Consider the following 21,350-nt stretch of genomic DNA (forward strand, 5'->3'; position numbering starts at 1 on the left):
TGCTAACATTAGTACCCACCTTAGTACACATGCATTCATTGTGTCATGGTGTGGAAGTGGCCAGTAGACACAACCCTCTCCTTCCCCCTGAATCAACAAGACTGACAATGTGGGCAGTGCAGTGACAACACCAACTACTACTGTACAATGTTTAACCCACTCACTGACACTGCGGAGTTACACACTCATGTCATCAGCCTGAACTTCACAGGGAAAAGTCCTTACAAGGATGAAGTGAGCGTGCAAATATCACAGTGAGAAAAAAGTGCATAATACTATCGTGTAGTAATCTTAATAGAGGTATGTTCATGCAAACTAGGTCATAGATTTGAGCACATTTTGCTCTAAAATTCACCAAAAAACTGCTTCAAATACTCTCTGAATGAGATTCCCATTCATTTCAACTGGATAATAAGCCTACAGTGCACACGGTGCTGTTTTATCTATTTTTAATGTCCAAATTTGGGCACGGAATCAACAGAAACATAAAGATGACCCATGGACAAAAAGTAATTCTACCAATGTTGTTGTAGGAGGTAGTTGGACATGCATCTTTCAGCCACCATTTATTTCACTTGCTTATATATCGCCAATTATTTCCACAGCGCTTTCCAGACATCACCATCCCTTTCCCCAATGGGACTCATAATGTAAATTCCCTATCAGTATGTCTTTGAAGGGTTGGAGAATACCAGAGGGAAACCACGCAAACACGGGGAGAACATACAAACCCCTTGCAGATGTTGCCATTTGAATGCAGGACCCCTGAAAAATCCATGTGAAAAAACAAAACTATGGTAAGTGTGAAACAAACTTTTTTTTTTTTTTTTATTAACTGTATATATTTTATGGAGAAGTATGGGATAAAGGCAACTACATACGGTCATGTTAAGACCAACATTCCAACGCAAAGGATAAACTCATTGCAAAACTGACAAAACATATACGGTACATGCAAAGCGTTCTCAGCGGCCATCCTAGTATCTGTCACAGGAGAGTCGGGAGGTCCCCATACACATTTGATGGTGGGCCTGTTTTGACAACATTGCCAGGTTCCATTGACTTTGTTGTAGTATGTATGGTGGCCATAAAGGGGTTACTGCAACATCAATAATGGTTAAAATAGAAAAAAAAAACAAGCAACTTTGCAATTTAATCTTATTAAAAATCCTCTTCGTTCTCAAGAATGGTGGGATTTATAATTTTATTAATTTTCGTAGAATGCAACCTACAGCTGAAAGGACGGCCGGGGTGCAGGATCTTGCAGAGTCTCTGCCCCCCTCGGAAGCTGTGGCAGCATTGGCGCATGCTTGCTAGTCTCCACTATAAAAACACAAACAGAAACCATACAACGCACAGTATATATGTCAAATGTATCTACAGAGCTCCCTTTTGTGTCTTCACCAGGTAAAGGGAGCTCTATAGATACATCTGACACACAGTATACACACTTTATTAGCTTATACAACAAATGTCGGGCAGAAATGCTCCGTGAACAGCAATATAGCATTATGTGCATGTGGGATGACAAACATCCGTCACCGGCAGGCCAGCATTCCGCATGTAACTTCGGACAGGCCAGGAAGGATCCAGTTCACTCTAGAAATATCTAGTGCCTCTTGCACCTAACCTATGTAATAGTACACAAACCAGAGCGTCCCCTCCACCCCCAAGTGCCTGACTATTCGCCTCGCAGCAGGCTATCGTAGAGAGAACAATACTATTACTGTGTCACAGAGAACAGTCTGCTGTGTCACCCAGATGAGGAAACCATCACAGATGCACCACCAGGCACATCCAGAGATGGCAGATGTAATATTTTGCTCAGGATTCAATTTTCACAATATTTCTGCACATTCCTAACAATTCTTGTGAACCGGCACCTCATCATTACTGTGCCATTACCCCCACGGCACCCAGTGACGCCAGTGCTTAATGCCCACTACTGTACATTTACACTGCTGTTATCCAAAGGAGAAATCTCTAAAGGGCTCCTTCACACAACTATTTTATACTGGATAGTATCAGAGCTTTACAGATGCATTGCAATTCTGTGACACTGGAAATTGTAAATTATTAATAGCGGGTGTTGTGACACACCGCGAGCCGAAAGTCTCTAACATTGTAAACCTATGGAACCTCATTCTGACACTACGTAGACCAGGGGTCCCCAACCCGTAGCTCGGGAGCCACATGTGGCTCGCGGTCCCATGAATTGTGGCTCGTGGCTGTCTGTCTGCTTGGTGAATTAGCTCCAGTTCTAGCAAACAGGTATGAAGAGCAAATCTGAAAATGGTGAATTTTGTGAGCAGTCCTGCACAGAAGAGCAGATCTCGACGCACATATAATGTAGGGGTTTGAGATGATTTAAGTATAGTATGCTGGAGACAAGATGACAGCACCTGTCAGAGGAGATGTTTGAAGCTGGATGCGACAGTGTCTTGGGAGAGCTTTATAGGAGAATACTGAATGGGAGGTATTGTGGGAACCCCTGGATCTTAGTATATTGCTTTGGCGTGATTTTTGTGGAAAAGCTTTGGTTACCCATTGACTGTAATGGGGGCTTTGGTTGCCACTATTGTGAGGGGGGCAGGAGCTGAATGTGGCTCGTGACCCTCTCTCAAGGCTGGATGTGGCTCCCGACACTCTCTCAGAGCTGAAAGTGGCTCTCAAGGTCAGAAACGTTGGGGACCTCTGACGTAGAGTTACACTGTAAAAGCCACTTCCAAATAGATCCATACAGTCTGAATTGCATGCTGTGACTCAGAAGGGGAGCAGAATGGCGACATGTACTAGACAACATGCTGATTGGTGAGTATATTAATCCACCGACACAACACTAATATTTACACATGTTTAGGGAAAAAAAAAGTTCAAGTAGTTGTCCGGAACTTTATATATTGATAGCCTTTCCTTAGGATAGGTCCTCAATATCTGATTGGTGGGGATGTGACACCGAGCACCCCACCAATCATCAGTTCTTAGCGCTCAGCTCCATCAACTGCATAGTGGATACTGCACATCCACCCATTATTCAATTCAATACTGGGCAAATTCTTGGTTTTAATTGTTTATTGTTTTAAGCCGTGTAGAAGATTCTTTCCTCCCCTATATAAGGGAGGTGGTTCTGTATAACATACTATTAGTGATGAGCGAACGTGCTCAGATAACGTCTTATCCGAGCATCTGGGGAGTTATTGTATATTATGTTCGAGTCCCTGCGGCTGAATGATTTGCAGCTGTTATACAGCCTCAACACATGGGGATTGCCTGTTTGTTAGGGAATCCCCACACGTGTAGAGGCTGTCAACAAATCATTCAGCTGCAGGGACTCGAACATAATATACGACAACTCCCCCAGATAACACCCAAGAATGGTCAGATAAGACGTTATCTAGGTTACTTGCATTTTCTCATTGCGTTTTACATGTGTTTTTATCGCATTTTTTACCTTTTTTTTCTGTCTTTTTGGTGTGTCATGCTTTAAAAAAATATTTATTTTTTTTTATACTTCCTGGCATCTGGCTCTGACAAAACTGCATTGATATACTTAGGTGCAGATCACATATGTTTTTGATGTGTTTCCACAGCAGAAACACACTAAAAATATTCAAATAATAATATGCCCATGTCCTGTTAACAATCAAAAATAACAACCACCATATACTCTCCTGTCCACCGTAGTCCACATAATCCAGAGTGTCCCATGGCGAGCTCACATGTAGACCAGTAACATCAGGAGATGTGACTGCTCTAACTGGCCTCCGGCTACACATTGACACAGGAGGTAATCGCTCCCGAAGTGCATCGCTGAGCTGACGTGAAAGAGATCACACGAGTTCATCAGCTAATGAACTCTGCTGATCTCACTTATGGCACCACCATTGTGTGAGAACATTCTCACTGCAGCTCAGCATTACAAATGCATGATCGATTACCTCCTATGTCACCATGTAGCTGCAGCGGTGGCACTGTGAGATCACCGGGGTTCATCAGCTGATGAACTCCGGTGAACTCTCTCCACAGCTCAGCACTACACACTGTGGGAGTGATTACCTCCTGTGTCACTGTGTAGCTGGCTGTCCTGACTGCTCTCAAAGTCATCAGGATCGACGTGTGACATTATGGATTATGATCTTCTGGATGGACAGGTGAGGAATATTGTTGTTTATTATTTGAATTCATTTACAGGAGACCTTGGCTTCAGAGGATTGGGATTATAGATGCCTCTCCATTACTAACTTCTGGGCTTGATGTCAGCTGACAATACAAAGGTGACATCAACCCCAATATTATCACCCCATTTGCCACCGCACCAGGGCAAGTGGAAAGAGTAAGGCTAAGAGCCAGATTTGGTGTTTCTTATGGATGCTCCTTTTCTGCGGAGGCTGAGAGCTGATGTTTTTAGTTTGGGAGGGGCCAATATCCATGGCTACTTCCTACCTAGTAATATCATCCCTCAGCTGTCTGACTAGCCTTTTCTGGTTAGATTTTATAGGGGGACCCTAAATAATTTTTTTTCTGGGTAAACTAGCCAGTAAATACTAAGCAAACAGCTGTGAGCTGATATTAATAGCCTGGGAACCTTTATGGCTTTTGGCACCTTCCCAGAATATTAACATCAACCCTCAGCCATTGCCTTTCTCTTTGCTGGTTATGAAAATTATGAGGGAGCCCACGCAATTTTTTTTATTTTTTATAATTAATAGATGCTGCTTGGTTACTACCCATGTAGGTTCATTCTGTTGACGCTCCTACATAGGCTGGTGACTGTGTGTGTGTTTGTGTGTTTATTTAACTCTTTACTCTTTGAACCAAGAATTTACATCACAAAACATGTTTTATTAAAATATCTTAATTTAGCTCAAAAAAGCATTCATTGCTGTACAAAAACACATGCAAAAAAAAACACGTATACAAAACTGCAGCAAAACGTGCATTTTTGATGCAGTGTTTTTGCTGCCAAGAGATGAAAAAACCATGCAGAAATTTCTGCAAGCAAATACTCAACATGCGCGTATACCCTAGGGCTGTGTGCACACACTGTGTTTTTATGACATTTTTTCAGAGTGGAATTGGCCAAAAAACGCTAGGGAATCCTTATGCCAGCAAAGTCAATGAGAATCCTGAAGTGTTGTGCACATGATCAGTATTTTTCCTTTCAGGATTTGCTGTGCATTTAAATCCGTAGCTTGTCAATTCTTTGTGCGTTTTTGACCCATTGAATGCACAGGAAAAAAAAAGAATGTAAAAACGCACCAAAAATGTTTCAGATTTTCAGAAGTTTCTGCAAGCAAATACTCAAGGTGCGCACATACCCAAATGTTAAGCTTTATGGGATTGTATTTTCTGTGATTCCATCTTCCTGCCAAGACGTACAAAAAGATCTTGTGGACTCTTTGCCTCAGTGAATCAAAGTTGTTTTGGTGGCAGGAGGTCCAGCACAAATAATTAAGCAGGTACGCAGTCAGGATTTCAGTCTCCCGACATATAGTGCAATGCAAGACATTACAATTCATGTGCACAAAAGGGTAACAAAGTTGTAATAGGAGGGATTCTGTTAATAACACTGAATGGGAACATTGGTCATAGCTTGCTTTCCATTAAAAACTGTTTCAGTGTCTCCAAATCAGAGCTTTTCTTTCATGAATAATTACATATAAAGCAGACTGCCATTTTATGTTGTGAACACTGCAATATAGGCTGAAATGTAACACTGTTCATGCAGAACAAACAAGAAGTCCTGCCAAGCAAACGTCACAGGTTTTTGCAGAGTCACTGGCCTGCCGCCACATTTGCATGTTCCTACATATTATGTCTGCGGGGATATTTCATTTATGCTATTGCTTCATTGTTTGTGAAAGTAAAGCACAAAGCATTCCAGCCTCAAACACCCAGAACACTGGCAATTTGTGTCTTCTTCTAAAACGCCAAGTGATGTGAATGGCACCAAAACCGTAGGCTTTTAACATTGGTCTATTGTACAGTGTGTAATGGCACTGTCAGGGAGAACACGGATTTAAGATATGGCTTCCATTTGGCGATTGTCTACTTTCCTAAAAAGTAACAATCAGTAGGAAAATAGAGCTTAGAAATACAAGTGTTTCTCACCAAATCGGAATATCATCAAAAAGTTAATTTCAGTTCTTCAATACAAAAAGTGAAACTCATAGAATATATAAAGTCATTACAAACAGAGTGATCTATTTCAAGTGTTTATTTCTGTTAATGTTGATGATTATGGCTTACAGCCAATGAAAATCCAAAAGTCATTATCTCAGTAAATTAGAATAATTACCAAAAACACCTGCAAAGGCTTCCTAAGCATTTAAAAAGGTCCCTTAGGCTATGTGTCCACGGGGCGTATTGGCAGCGCTGCGGATACCCCGCACTGCCCAAAGCCCTGCCCCCTTTTGTACAAGCAAGGATTTCGCACGTGTTCATTGAACACATGCGGAATCACCGCATCCTATACATAGACTATGTTATTTATCTTGCGGAGACAGAGCGTCTCAGCAAAATAAATAGACATGCTGCGGTCTAGAAAGACGCACCGCAAGTCCGGTTAAGCAGGTCTGCCGCCTGCATGTTTGTCGCGCAGTGTGGAGATGGGATTTCATAAAATCCCCTCCACTATGCTGTAACATCCGCAGCAAAAGCTCAAGTAATACGCCCCATGGAAACATATCCTTAGTCTGCAGTAAATTAGAATAATTAACAAAAAAACATCTGCAAAGGCTTCCTCAGCATTTAAAAAGGTCCCTTAGGCCAGTCTCACACGTCCAGATAATTCCGGTGCCGGAGTTATCCATGACCGTGTGCTCACGTGGCACATCAGTGTGGCACACGTGCGGCAGCCGTGTGCCAATTGAGGACCACACGGACCGTGCAGGAGACAGCGCTACAGTTAAGCGCTGTCCCCTGCTTTTGGTGCTGAAGCCGGCATTCATTCCTTCTCCCCAGCAGCGTTCGCTGGAGAGAAGGAATGAAAATCAAGGTTTGTTTAATTTTTTTTGTTTAAAATAAAGTTTAGGGTCACCTCCCGACTCACACCCCCTGTGCGCCCGCCCGCTTGCAGAGAAATACTCACCCAGCTCCCGCGATGCCTCCTCTCAGCGCCAGCAGCCTGTCCTGTGTGAGCGGTCGTGTGGTACCGTTCATTACAGTGATGAATATGCGGCTCCACCCCTATGGGAGGTAATGACTATATAATATATGAGTTTCACTTTTTGTATTGAAGAACTGAAATAAATTAACTTTTTGAGGATATTCTAATTTTGTGAGAAGCACCTGTATTTCAAGTATGCAATCACACCCAATAATATATATATATATATATATATATATATATATATATATATATATATATATATATATATATATATATATATACACACACACACACACACACATATATATATATATACATATACCGTACTTTTAGGATAATAAGATGCACCGTATTATAAGAAGCATCCCAGAAAAATAGGAAAAAACTTTTTTTAATAAAATGGTGGTGCTTCTTATAACCCATGCGTCTTATTGCTTACCGGGGGTGGTCGCTGCAGAGAAGCGGGGTCCCAGGGTCGCTGCTGGAGGAGGCAAGAGTGGAAAGTAGCTGCAGGCCCCAGGCTGGGATGAGAGGGTGTTCGGATGTGCGCCGTTGCAGGTGTTCGGTGGTGTAGGGGCTCTACCGACATTCTGTGAAAGCCCAGACACCCCACACTTGCATGGTTTACTATGCGGTGGACTCGGGGGGGTTTGGGGAAGGCTGCCAGGAGGCGCATGCGCAAATGGAGATCTCGGCACCAAGATCTCAGGTAATGAGAATCTCAGCGTGACAGCGTGGATGAGCATGACAGTTCTTTGTCTCTATTAAAATAAACCTGCAAGCCCTGCTAATCAGAGTCACATGAGTGAAGTATGAAAACTTTTCAGGACAAGGTATGCTTGAATATCAACGTCACCTTGTCAAACATCTCCTAACAATTCAGCAAACAAACTAGTAGGCAAATTTAGGTTCATGTTTTATTTGGCACAAAATTATCTTTATAAACATTTAATCTAACAAAATTAAGTGAACATTCACCATTTCCCATTGCAGTGTCCTTAGACAGCCCTAATTAAGAAAAGTAAACTCGTGTGATAGCACCGACAACAGTAATAATTATAATAATCTTTATTTATATAGCGCCAAGATACTCCGCAGCGCTTTACAGTTTAACAGTTTCAAACACAACAGTCATAAGTAACAATGTTAACAATACAATAATTAAAGCGAAATAAGACGACCCTGCTCGTGAGAGCTTACAATCTACAATGAGGTGGGGGAGACACAAAGTACAGGTGTGTATTTACAATGATGTATTTACAATGATGGTCCAGCCATCTTCAGGGGGTGGGGGATAGATGGAGATAGTGAATGGGCTACACACACACAAACATAAAATGACTTTGATTAGTGAACGTGATAGGCCGCTCTGAACAAATGTTATTTGAGCGAGCGCCTAAAACTATGCAAATTGTGGATGGTCCTAATATCTTGGGGTAGAGCATTCCAGAGGATTGGCGCAGCATGGGAGAAGTCTTGGAGTCGGGAGTGGGAGGTACGGATTAGTGCAGAGGTTAGTCGAAAATCATTTGCAGAGTGCAGCGGTCGGTTAGGCCGATAGACAGAAATGAGGGAGGAGATGTAAGGGGGTGCCGCACTGTGGAGAGCTTTGTGGGTGAGAACAAGTACTTTGAATTGTATCCTGTAATGAATGGACAGCCAGTGTAACAACTGGCGAAGAGCAGACGCATCCGAGTAATGATTAGCCAGATGGACGACCCTGGCTGCTGCATTAAGGATGGACTGGAGAGGGGAAAGTCGAGTGAGGGGGAGGCCAATTAATACAGCGTTACAGTAGTCCAGGCGGGAGTGGATCAGGGCGACAGTGAGGGTTTTTGTTGTTTCCATGGAGAGAAAAAGGCGGATTCTAGAGATGTTCTTTAGGTGTAAGAGGCACGAGCGGGCAAGAGATTGTATATGGGAGGTGAAAGAGAGATCGGAGTCAAACATAACACCCAGACAGCGCGCCTGCTGCCGGGGTGTTATTATGGTGCCACCCACGGAAAGGGAAATGTCAGATTTAAGGAGGTTAGTAGATGGCGGGAGCAGAAGAAGTTCAGTTTTGGAGAGGTTGAGTTTCAGATAGAGAGCGGACATGATGTCGGAGACTGCAGACAGACAGTCAGTGGCGTTCTGTAGTACAGCGGGGGTAAGGTCAGGGGATGATGTGTATAGTTGTGTGTCATCAGCCTAAAGATGGTACTGAAAGCCAAATCTGCTGATGGTCTGTCCAATTGGGGCCGTGTAGAGAGAGAAGAGAAGGGGGCCAAGAACTGAGCCCTGAGGTACCCCGACAGTGAGAGGAAGAGTAGATGAAGTGGAGCCAGAGAACAGAACACTGAAGGAGCGGTCAAAGATAGGAGGAGAACCACGAGAGAGCAGTGTCCTTAATGCCTAGTGACTGGAGCCTAGAGAGTAGGAGAGGGTGGTCAACAGTGTTGAAAGCTGCAGAAAGGTCGAGAAGAATGAGCAGAGTGGTCACCGTTACATTTTGCTGTCAGAAGGTCATTGGTCACTTTGATGAGTGCAGTTTCTGCCGAATGTAGGGGGCGGAAACCGGACTGTGAAGGGTCTAGGAGGGAGTGAGTGGAGAGGTAACGAGTAAGGCGGGAGTATATCAGGCGCTCCAAGAGTTTAGAGATGAAGGTGAGATTAGAGACTGGTCTGTAGTTGTTTGTGCAGGATGGGTCGAGGGTGGGTTTCTTTAGTAATGGAGTAATGATAGAGTGTTTGAAGGAGGAGGGGAAAATGCCAGAGGAGAGGGAGAGATTAAAGATTGTAGTTAGGTGAGTTGTGACGACTGGAGAGAGAGACTGGAGGAGGTGTGAGGGAATTGGGTCGGTAGTGCATGTAGTCGGACGAGAAGAGGAGAGGAGCCTGGAGACTTCTTCTTCTTCTGTGATGGGATCGAATGTGGAGAGTGAGCCAAGGGAATTGAAGGGAGGGATGGGAGTCAATGAACTTGGTGCTTGGGAGTGGATTTCCTGACGGATGTTATCTATTTTCTCTATAAAGTGGGAGGCCAGGTCATCAGCACAAATGTCTGTGATAGGGGCTTGTGCTTTTGGCCTGAGGAGGGAGAGAAAGGTGTCAAAAAGTTTCTTGGGGTTGTTGGATAGTGAGGAGATTAGGGTGGAGAAGTAGGTCTGTTTGGCGAGGTGAAGGGCAGAGTTATTGGTCCTTAACATAAATTTGAAGTGTATGAAGTCTTCTGGTGTGCGTATTTTCCTCCATAAGCGTTCAGCACACATAGAGCATCGCTGGAGAAATCGGGTTTGCGACGTGAGCCAGGGCTGTTTCACTCTGTGTTTGGAAGTTCTGAGGGTGAGGGGAGCTACTTGGTCAAGGGTGCTTCTAAGAGTGTCATTGAAGCGATGTACAGCCAGATCAGGACAGGAAAAAGAAGAGATTGGGGACAATGATGAGTGTAGGGAGTCTGAAAGAGTATGAGGGTTAATGGCTTGTAGATTTCTGACTGAATGGTAGGTAGGAGGGTGCTAGGGTGAGCGAGGATTTGTGAGTGTGAAGGAGAGAATGTTGTGGTCAGAGAGGGGAAGCGGTGAGTTATCTAGGTAGGAGATTGAGCAGAGCCAGGCGAAAACCAGGTCCAGGGTGTTACCGTCTTTGTGTGTTTCAGAGGTTGAGAGCTGTGAGAAGCCTAGAGAAGTGGTTAGTGATATTAGCTGGGATGCAGATGTGGAAGTGGGGCTGTTAATGGGGATGTTGAAGTCTCCCAGTATAAGGGTTGGTAGTTCTGAGGACATGAAGTGCGGCAGCCAGGCAGAGAAATGGTCCAGGAAGTGGGTGGGTGAGCCTGGTAATGATAATTACCAGTAATGATAATTCACCCTAAACAAACAGCTGTGCAGTTGTATCGAGTGGAAAAACTAACTTTTCCGTGGGTATCAGGTTGTTTGAATGGATTTAGGGAATATTGAGGGTGCTGAAATAAAAAAATCCCATTACTTTTGCTGAATTGGTTCTAGTATTTGAGATAATTCATCCATGAAAATAATGCATTACCCCAATGTGACGTGTGCGTGATAACAAATGCAATATCTATTAGTCTTTTGACTCTTTAACTATAAAAGTGACTTTTTGAAGCCAAAATTCTACTGTAATTTATTAATAAATATATCTGAAGCCAAATCCAATCTGGTAAGTTGACTGGCAAGTCATATTCTTAATCAGCACCATAAACTTAATATAGAACCGTTCAGATATCGCTGGCACCTTAATCACTGAATACCAGTGTTATCAGTAGTTGGTAAATTGTGTAGAGGGCCGATGAGGGTTAGTTGAAACAAAGCCACACGAATGTGTCCATATCTTTCAGATCACACAACATAAAATATTATACACATGTACAACACTATGCAAAAGTTTTAGGCAGGTGTGGAAGAACTGCTACAAAGTAAGAATGCTTTAAGAAAAAGACGTGTTCATAGTTTATTTTTTATCAATTAAAAAATGCAAAGTGAATGAACAAAAGAGAAAACTAAATCAAAGCAAAATTTGGTGTGATCAACCCTTGTCTTCAAAATAGCATCAATTCTTCTGGGTACACTTGTACATATGTTTCTAGAAAAACATATTAATATACTGGGAATGAAACATAACTTAGTGAACATACATCCCCTTAAAAACAAAAGAATTTTATTATAAATGTTTTAAAATACACCACCCAGTGTTTTATAGCAAAAAAAAAGCCTAATTGAAAAATAAGGACCAAGGTCTAGCACATACCCTGCAATTGCCTATTCTATCACCTGCCTGGCTGTGGAGGTTGGCACCCTAATAACGATTTTTTGGCGCCCCCACTCAACGTGGACTACCCCTCACTGCCCTGGGTCACCCTGTACTGCAGGTGTGAAAACAATAATACATAAGAACAGAGATGAAAAAGGCAAAAAAATGGTCCAAAAAAACCGAAAAAAACACAATATAATGAAATTAGCAAAAAAGAGGCCAAAAGCAGGATAATAGCTATGACCTTATCATAAATAAATTTGCTAAACACTGATTATTGGCAACGGGTATGCTGTCAGATATGCCACATAAAAATATTTTAGCATCAATTACTACAACCTATACCACATATATTCATATACTGCAGATTCTCTGGCTATTAATAGCATGATTTATGCCCATACATGGGGCTGACACCTGTAGTTAATGTCAAAAACGCAGCCCAAATAGATAGCCTGGGCAAAGATATAGGGTCTCTCAATTTATAGCATGATTTATGCCCATACATGGGGCTGACACCTGCAGTTAATGTCAAAAACACAGCCCAAATAAATAGCCTGGGCAAGGAGATAAGGTCTCTCAGTGGTATAAGTGAAATTGTATGTTACTTATCATGATATATTGTAACGATATATTGTAGCACGCCTCATAGCTTTAGCATAGATGACTGCATTCAGCATAGATAACTGCAAATTATACCATATATATTTTGTTATATAGCCAATTTAGCCACAGATATACCAGTCCAAAAAGTTGCCCCCATATAAATAGGGCTAATAGCCACAAAGATTACCATGCAAAAGCCCATACAGAGCCTGGACTGTACAATTTATCAATGGTATAAGCAAAATGGCGTGTTACTTATCATGATACATTATGCCTCGCCTCAGCGATGGCATAATGACCATTGATAAATTGTACAGTCCTGGCTCTGTATGGGCTTTTGCATGGTAATCTTTGTGGCTATTAGCCCTATTTATATGGGGGCAACTTTTTGGACTGGTATATCTGTGGCTAAATTGGCTATATAACAAAATATATATGGTATAATTTGCAGTTATCTATGCTGAATGCAGTCATCTATGCTAAAGCTATGAGGCGTGCTACAATATATCGTTACAATATATCATGATAAGTAACATACAATTTCACTTATACCACTGAGAGACCTTATCTCCTTGCCCAGGCTATTTATTTGGGCTGTGTTTTTGACATTAACTGCAGGTGTCAGCCCCATGTATGGGCATAAATCATGCTATAAATTGAGAGACCCTATATCTTTGCCCAGGCTATTTATTTGGGCTGTGTTTTTGACATTAACTGCAGGTGTCAGCCCCATGTATGGGCATAAATCATGCTATAAATTGAGAGACCCTATATCTTTGCCCAGGCTATCTATTTGGGCTGTGTTTTTGACATTAACTACAGGTGTCAGCCCCATGTATGGGCATAAATCATGCTATTAATAGCCAGAGAATCTGCAGTATATGAATATATGTGGTATAGGTTGTAGTAATTGATGCTAAAATATTTTCATGTGGCATATCTGACAGCATACCCGTTGCCAATAATCAGTGTTTAGCAAATTTATTTATGATAAGGTCATAGCTATTATCCTGCTTTTGGCCTCTTTTTTGCTAATTTCATTATATTGTGTTTTTTTCATTTTTTTTGGACCATTTTTTTGCCTTTTTCATCTCTGTTCTTATGTATTATTGTTTTCACACCTGCAGTACAGGGTGACCCAGGGCAGTGAGGGGTAGTCCACGTTGAGTGGGGGCGCCAAAAAATCGTTATTAGGGTGCCAACCTCCACAGCCAGGCAGGTGATAGAATAGGCAATTGCAGGGTATGCGCTAGACCTTGGTCCTTATTTTTCAATTAGGCTTTTTTTTGCTATAAAACACTGGGTGGTGTATTTTAAAACATTTATAATAAAATTCTTTTGTTTCTACACTTGTACATACGCAGATTTTGTAGGATTATAGTCTGGTGTATGAGTAACCAATTATACCAAACAAGTGATAAAAATAATCATTTTCATATGCTGTTGATACAGTCATTGACTGAAACAGAAACAACTGTGCTGGAGGCTTAAAGGGACTCTGTCAGCACAGAATGCCTGTACAAAACAAGTACAGGCACCTGATGCATCATGGTGAGGCCAATTATTTAAAGGGGTTGTTCACTACTAGGAGAGCCTTTTTCTTAAACTAAATGTTCGGCCCCAATAAAATAATAAAGCTTATACTCACCTCCTGTGCCGGTGCTCTTCCCACCGTGTCAGCACTCGCTCTCCCCGGGGTTCTGATATGGTGGAATGACATGTGATGCCAGCGCCCAATCAGGTCTGGCGTCACTTTCTCCGCCTTAGGACAAACTAAACATGAAGAGGAAGCCAGGGATCAGCTGCAGCCTGGACTTTCTCTTCATGTTCAGTTTGTCCAAAGGTGGGGACAGTGATGCCAGCGCTGACTGGGTGCTGGGCATCACATGTCATTTCACCTCATCACATCCCCGGGACCACGAGTGCCGGCACCCCTGTAGCGAAGCAGGGACGGGAAGCAAGTAAATGTTTTATTATTTATCGGGGCCAAATACTTAGTTTAAGAAGGGGTTGTGCTAGTAGTGGACCACCCCTTTAACCCCTTTCTGACATATGACCTACATGCAAATAGATACAATGCACTTTCTACCTTCTGTGTATGTCTAATACAACTATCTACTTGCTCACCATGTGTAGTGCAGCGTCTATCACTCCCTACCTGCTCTCCATTTGTAGTACAAGTTATGTCACCCTCTACCTACCCTCTATGTGCAGTGTGGGGTCTGTCACTCTCTACCTACCCTCTATGTGCAGTGTGGGGTCTGTCACTCTCTACCTACCCTCTATGTGCAGTGTGGGGTCTGTCACTATCTACCTACCCTCTATGTGCAGTGTGGGGTCTGTCACTCTCTACCTGCCCTCTATGTGTAGTGCAAGTTCTATCACGCTCTACCTTACCTATATGTGTAGTGTGAAATCTATCACTCTCTACCTACCCTCCATGTGTAGTGCAAGTTCTATCAAGCACTACCTGCCCTCTATATGTACTGTGGAGTCTGCCACTCTTTACTTGCTCTCCATGTGTAGTGCAGGGTCTATAACTCTCAACCTGCTCTCCATGTGTAGTGGGGGTTCTGTAACTCTCTACCTACCCTCTATGTATAGTGCAAGTTACAGTTGTGCACAAAAGTTTACGTACCCCAGCAGAACTTTTGCTTTCCTGCCTTTTTTCAGAGAATATGAATGATAACACCAAAACTTTTTGTCCACTCATGGTTAGTGGTTGGGTGAAGCCATTTAATGTCAAAATACTGTGTTTTCTGTTTTTAAATCATAATGACAGCCCAAAACATCCAAATGACCCTGATCAAAAGATCATATATCCTGGTGATTTTGGCCTGATAACATGCACAGAAGTTGACACAAATGGGTTTGAATGACTACTGTTGTGGATTCTGTTTGCGGGCTCCCTCTGGTGGTTACTGCTGGTACTGGGTGACTTTGGTGGGTTGCGGCCTTTGGTTTCCATCTGTCCATCAGAGGCTGGGTGTTTCCTATTTTACCTGGCCTCTCTGTCATTTCCCTTGCCGGCTATCAATGTGTTCAGATGTGCTCTGTTTGGTTCCTGCCTACCTGCTCCCAGATCTTTCAGGATAAGCTAAGTGCTGATTTTCAGTTGTTTGGTTTTTTGTCCAGCTTGCTTAGAATGTCTCTTTGTTAGCTGGTTGCTCTAGTGGACTGAGGTTCTCCCCATGTGCCATGAGTTGGCACATGGGTTCTTGTAATCTCAGGATGGTTTTTTTGATTAGGGTTTTTTGCTGACCGCTCAGTCCCCTTTTGTGTCATTCTGCTTTCTAGTTTTCAGCGGGCCTCTATTTGCTAAAGCTACATACATCATCTCTATGTATGTGCCTTCCTCTCATTTCACCGTCAATATATGTGGGGGGCAACTATATCTTTGGGGTTAATTCCTCTGGAGGCAAGTGAGGTCTTTGTTTTCTCTGCAGTACTAGTTAGCTCTTAGGCTGGTGCGTGGCGTCTAGAACCAACGTAGGCACGCTCCCTGGCTATCTCTAGTTGCGTTTGTCAGGCGTAGGGCAGCGGTCAGCCCAGGTTCCATCACCCTAGAGCTCGTCCTATATTTTTTATACTTTGCTTATCCTGTGCTATCCCTAGCCATTGGGGATTCGTGACAGTATAGCCGGCCCACAAAGTGTTAATTGTTTGGGCTGAAGCAGGAGGAAAAGAAGTGTTCAAGGAAAATTTTTTTTTTTTCTCCTTCAGAGTTTTGCTGCCTAGCCCTTAATTGCTGTCTAGCTGCTTCTTACCTCCTCTTAACCCTTGAATGGCTCTGATCTTAGCTGTTTATCATGGATGTCCAGAGTTTGGCTTCCAGCCTGAGTAATCTCGCGGCAAAGGTTCAAAACATACAGGATTTCGTTGTTCACACTCCCATGTCTGAACCTAGAATTCCTATTCCAGAGTTTTTTTCTGGAGATAGATCTACCTTCCTGAATTTCAGGAACAATTGTAAATTGTTTCTCTCTTTGAAATCTCGCTCCTCTGGAGACCCTGCTCAACAGGTCAAGATTGTTATATCGTTCCTACGGGGCGACCCTCAGAATTGGGCATTTGCATTGGCACCACGGGATCCTGCATTGCTCAGTGTGGATGCGTTTTTTCTGGCATTGGGATTGCTCTATGAGGAACCTAACCTAGAGATTCAGGCTGAAAAGGCTTTATTGGCCCTCTCTCAGGGGCATGATGAAGCGGAAATATATTGTCAGAAATTTCGGAAATGGTCGGTGCTTACTCAGTGGAATGAGTGCGCCCTGGCTGCAAACTTCAGAAATGGTCTTTCTGAGGCCATTAAGGATATTATGGTGGGGTTCCCTGCGCCTACAGGTCTGAATGAGTCTATGGCTATGGCCATTCAGATTGATCGGCGTTTACGGGAGCGCAAACCCGTGCACCAGTTGGCGGTGTCTTCTGAACAGGCACCTGAGACTATGCAATGTGATAGAATTCAGTCCAGAAGTGAACGGCAAAATTATAGGCGGAAAAATGGTTTGTGTTTTTATTGTGGTGATTCAGCTCATGTTATATCAGCATGCTCTAAACGCACAAAAAGGGTTGATAAATCTTTTGCCATTGATACTCTGCAGTCTAAGTTCATTTTGTCTGTGACTCTGATTTTTTCACTGTCTTCCATTTCCGTCGATGCCTATGTGGATTCAGGCGCTGCCCTGAGTCTTATGGATTGGTCATTTGCTAAACGCTGCGGTTTTAGTCTAGAGCCTCTGGAAGTTCCTATTCCTCTGAAAGGAATTGATTCTACACCATTGGCTATGAATAAACCGCAGTATTGGACACAAGTGACCATGCGCATGACTCCCGTTCATCAGGAGGTGATTCGCTTCCTTGTACTGTATAATTTACATGATGTACTAGTGCTTGGTCTGCCATGGTTACAAACTCATAATCCTGTCCTGGACTGGAAAACAATGTCTGTGCTAAGCTGGGGATGTCACGGGGTTCATGATGATGCACCTCCGATTTCTATAGCTTCATCTACTCCTTCGGAGATCCCTGCGTTTTTGTCGGATTATAGGGATGTTTTTGAGGAGCCTAAGCTCAATTCGCTCCCTCCCCATAGAGAGTGTGACTGTGCTATAGAATTGATTCCTGGCAGTAAGTTCCCTAAGGGTCGTTTATTTAATCTGTCACTGCCAGAGCATACTGCTATGCGGAATTATATTAAGGAGTCCTTGGAAAAGGGACATATTCGTCCATCTTCGTCCCCTCTGGGAGCAGGTTTTTTTTTTCGTGGCAAAAAAAGATGGTTCCCTGAGGCCTTGTATAGATTATCGCCTTCTGAATAAGATTACAGTCAAATACCAGTATCCATTGCCATTATTTACTGATTTGTTTGCTCGCATTAAGGGGGCTAGGTGGTTCACTAAAATAGATCTTTGTGGTGCGTATAATCTGGTGCGGATAAAACAGGGTGATGAGTGGAAAACCGCATTTAATACGCCTGAGGGCCATTTTGAGTATTTGGTAATGCCTTTTGGACTCTCCAATGCTCCGTCAGTCTTTCAGTCCTTTATGCACAATATTTTCCGTGAATATCTGGATAAGTTTATGATTGTGTATTTGGATGATATTTTGGTGTTTTCTGATGACTGGGAGTCTCATGTTCTACAGGTCAGGAAGGTGTTTCAGGTTTTGCGGGCCAATTCTCTGTTTGTGAAGGGCTCAAAGTGTCTCTTCGGAGTCCAGAAGATTTCTTTTTTGGGGTACATTTTTTCTCCTTCTACTATTGAGATGGATCCCGTTAAGGTTCAGGCTATTTGTGACTGGACACAACCTACATCTGTTAAGAGCCTTCAGAAGTTCTTGGGGTTTGCTAATTTTTATCGTCGGTTCATTGCTAATTTTTCCAGTATTGTTAAACCTTTGACTGATTTGACTAAAAAGGGTGCTGATGTTGCTGATTGGTCTCCTGCGGCCGTGGAGGCCTTTCGGGAACTTAAGCGCCGGTTTTCTTCTGCTCCTGTGTTGTGTCAACCAGATGTTTCACTTCCTTTCCAGGTGGAGGTTGATGCTTCCGAGATTGGAGCGGGGGCGGTTTTGTCACAGAGAAGTTCTAATGGCTCGGTGATGAAGCCATGTGCTTTCTTCTCTAGAAAATTCTCGCCCGCCGAGCGCAATTATGATGTGGGTAATCGGGAGCTTTTGGCCATGAAGTGGGCATTTGAGGAGTGGCGTCATTGGCTTGAGGGTGCTAAACATCGCGTGGTGGTCTTGACTGATCACAAGAATCTCATTTACCTTGAGTCTGCCAAGCGTTTGAATCCTAGACAGGCTCGTTGGTCGTTATTTTTTTCTCGTTTCAATTTCGTGGTTTCATACCTGCCAGGTTCAAAGAATGTGAAGGCAGATGCTCTTTCCAGGAGTTTTGTGCCTGACTCTCCTGGAGACACTGGGCCTGCTGGTATCCTTAGGGATGGAGTAATATTGTCCGCCGTATCCCCAGACTTGCGACGCGCATTGCAGGAATTTCAGGTGGATAAACCGGATCGATGTCCACCAGAAAGACTGTTTGTTCCGGATGATTGGACCAGTAGAGTCATCTCCGAGGTCCATTCTTCTGTGTTGGCTGGTCATCCTGGAATATTTGGTACAAGAGACTTGGTGGCCAGGTCTTTTTGGTGGCCTTCCTTGTCTAGGGATGTGCGTACCTTTGTGCAGTCTTGTGAAGTGTGTGCTCGAGCTAAGCCTTGCTGTTCACGGGCTAGTGGGTTGTTGTTATCCTTGCCCATCCCGAAGAGGCCTTGGACGCACATTTCCATGGATTTTATTTCTGATCTCCCGGTTTCACAGAAAATGTCCGTTATCTGGGTTGTGTGTGACCGCTTTTCTAAGATGGTTCATTTGGTGCCCTTGCCTAAGTTGCCCTCCTCCTCTGAGTTGGTTCCTTTGTTTTTTCAGAACGTGGTTCGTTTGCATGGGATTCCGGAGAATATCGTTTCTGACAGGGCATCCCAGTTTGTGTCTAGATTTTGGCGGACGTTTTGTGCCAAGATGGGCATTGATTTGTCTTTCTCGTCTGCATTCCATCCTCAGACGAATGGCCAGACGGAACGAACTAATCAGACCTTGGAAACTTATTTGAGGTGTTTTGTTTCTGCTGATCAGGATGACTGGGTTGCTTTTTTGCCACTGGCCGAATTTGCTCTTAATAATCGGGCTAGTTCGGCCACGTTGGTCTCTCCTTTTTTTTGTAATTCGGGGTTTCATCCTCGTTTTTCCTCTGGTCAGGTGGAGTCTTCGGATTGTCCTGGAGTGGACGTGGTGGTGGACAGGCTACATCACATTTGGAATCAGGTGGTGGACAATTTGAAGTTATCTCAGGAGAAGACTCAGCAGTTTGCTAATCGCCGTCGCCGCGTGGGTCCCCGACTTCTTGTTGGGGACTTGGTGTGGTTGTCTTCTCGTTTTGTCCCTATGAAGGTCTCTTCTCCTAAGTTCAAGCCTCGGTTCATCGGTCCTTATAGGATCTCGGAGATTCTTAACCCTGTATCTTTCCGTTTGGATCTCCCAGCATCGTTCGCTATTCATAATGTGTTCCATCGGTCGTTGTTGCGGAGGTATGAGGTGCCTGTTGTTCCTTCGGTCGAGCCTCCTGCTCCGGTGCTGGTGGAGGGAGAATTGGAGTATGTTGTTGAAAAGATCTTGGATTCTCGTGTTTCCAGACGCAAACTCCAGTATTTGGTTAAGTGGAAGGGTTATGGTCAGGAGGACAATTCCTGGGTGGTCGCCTCCGATGTTCATGCGACTGATTTGGTCCGCGCCTTCCATAGAGCTCACCCTGATCGCCCTGGGGGTTCTCGTGAGGGTTCGGTGACCCCTCCTCAAGGGGGGGGTACTGTTGTGGATTCTGTTTGCGGGCTCCCTCTGGTGGTTACTGCTGGTACTGGGTGACTTTGGTGGGTTGCGGCCTTTGGTTTCCATCTGTCCATCAGAGGCTGGGTGTTTCCTATTTTACCTGGCCTCTCTGTCATTTCCCTTGCCGGCTATCAATGTGTTCAGATGTGCTCTGTTTGGTTCCTGCCTACCTGCTCCCAGATCTTTCAGGATAAGCTAAGTGCTGATTTTCAGTTGTTTGGTTTTTTGTCCAGCTTGCTTAGAATGTCTCTTTGTTAGCTGGTTGCTCTAGTGGACTGAGGTTCTCCCCATGTGCCATGAGTTGGCACATGGGTTCTTGTAATCTCAGGATGGTTTTTTTGATTAGGGTTTTTTGCTGACCGCTCAGTCCCCTTTTGTGTCATTCTGCTTTCTAGTTTTCAGCGGGCCTCTATTTGCTAAAGCTATATACATCATCTCTATGTATGTGCCTTCCTCTCATTTCACCGTCAATATATGTGGGGGGCAACTATATCTTTGGGGTTAATTCCTCTGGAGGCAAGTGAGGTCTTTGTTTTCTCTGCAGTACTAGTTATTTCTTAGGCTGGTGCGTGGCGTCTAGAACCAACGTAGGCACGCTCCCTGGCTATCTCTAGTTGCGTTTGTCAGGCGTAGGGCAGCGGTCAGCCCAAGTTCCATCACCCTAGAGCTCGTCCTATATTTTTTATACTTTGCTTATCCTGTGCTATCCCTAGCCATTGGGGATTCATGACAGACTACTAAAGGTAACATCCTCACATGTGACCTATTTGCTTGTAATCAGTGTGTGTGCATAAAAGTTGAGTGAGTTTCTGGGATCCAGACAGACTCTTGCATCTTTCATCCAGCCACTTGTGTTTCTGGATTGTGAGTCATGGTGAAAGCAAAAGAATTGTCAACGGCTCTACGGGAAAAGGTAGTTGAACTATAAAACAGGAAATGGATACAAAAAGATATCCAAGGAATGTATAATGCCAGTCAGCAGCGTTCAAACTGA

At 43.6% G+C, this 21,350-nt stretch overlaps 1 protein-coding gene across 6 annotated transcripts in view; it reads right to left on the reverse strand.

Moving 5' to 3' along the window:
- The window catches only part of FAM13A (family with sequence similarity 13 member A), a 255,579-nt gene that overhangs the window by 84,823 nt on the left and 149,406 nt on the right, over window positions 1-21,350 (reverse strand). The window contains exon 1 of one of the 6 annotated variants that reach the window (XM_077277118.1): window positions 20-66. The exons of the other annotated variants lie outside the window; for them this stretch is intronic. Within the exon in view, the coding sequence (XP_077133233.1) occupies window positions 20-39 (20 nt within the window). The 5' untranslated portion in view covers window positions 40-66. Of the gene's footprint in view, window positions 1-19; window positions 67-21,350 lie in introns of those variants that run through there. 6 annotated transcript variants of the gene reach the window in all.

This window comes from Ranitomeya variabilis, chromosome 1, assembly GCF_051348905.1.
Source record: "Ranitomeya variabilis isolate aRanVar5 chromosome 1, aRanVar5.hap1, whole genome shotgun sequence".
In the NCBI taxonomy this organism is placed as follows: domain Eukaryota; kingdom Metazoa; phylum Chordata; class Amphibia; order Anura; family Dendrobatidae; genus Ranitomeya; species Ranitomeya variabilis.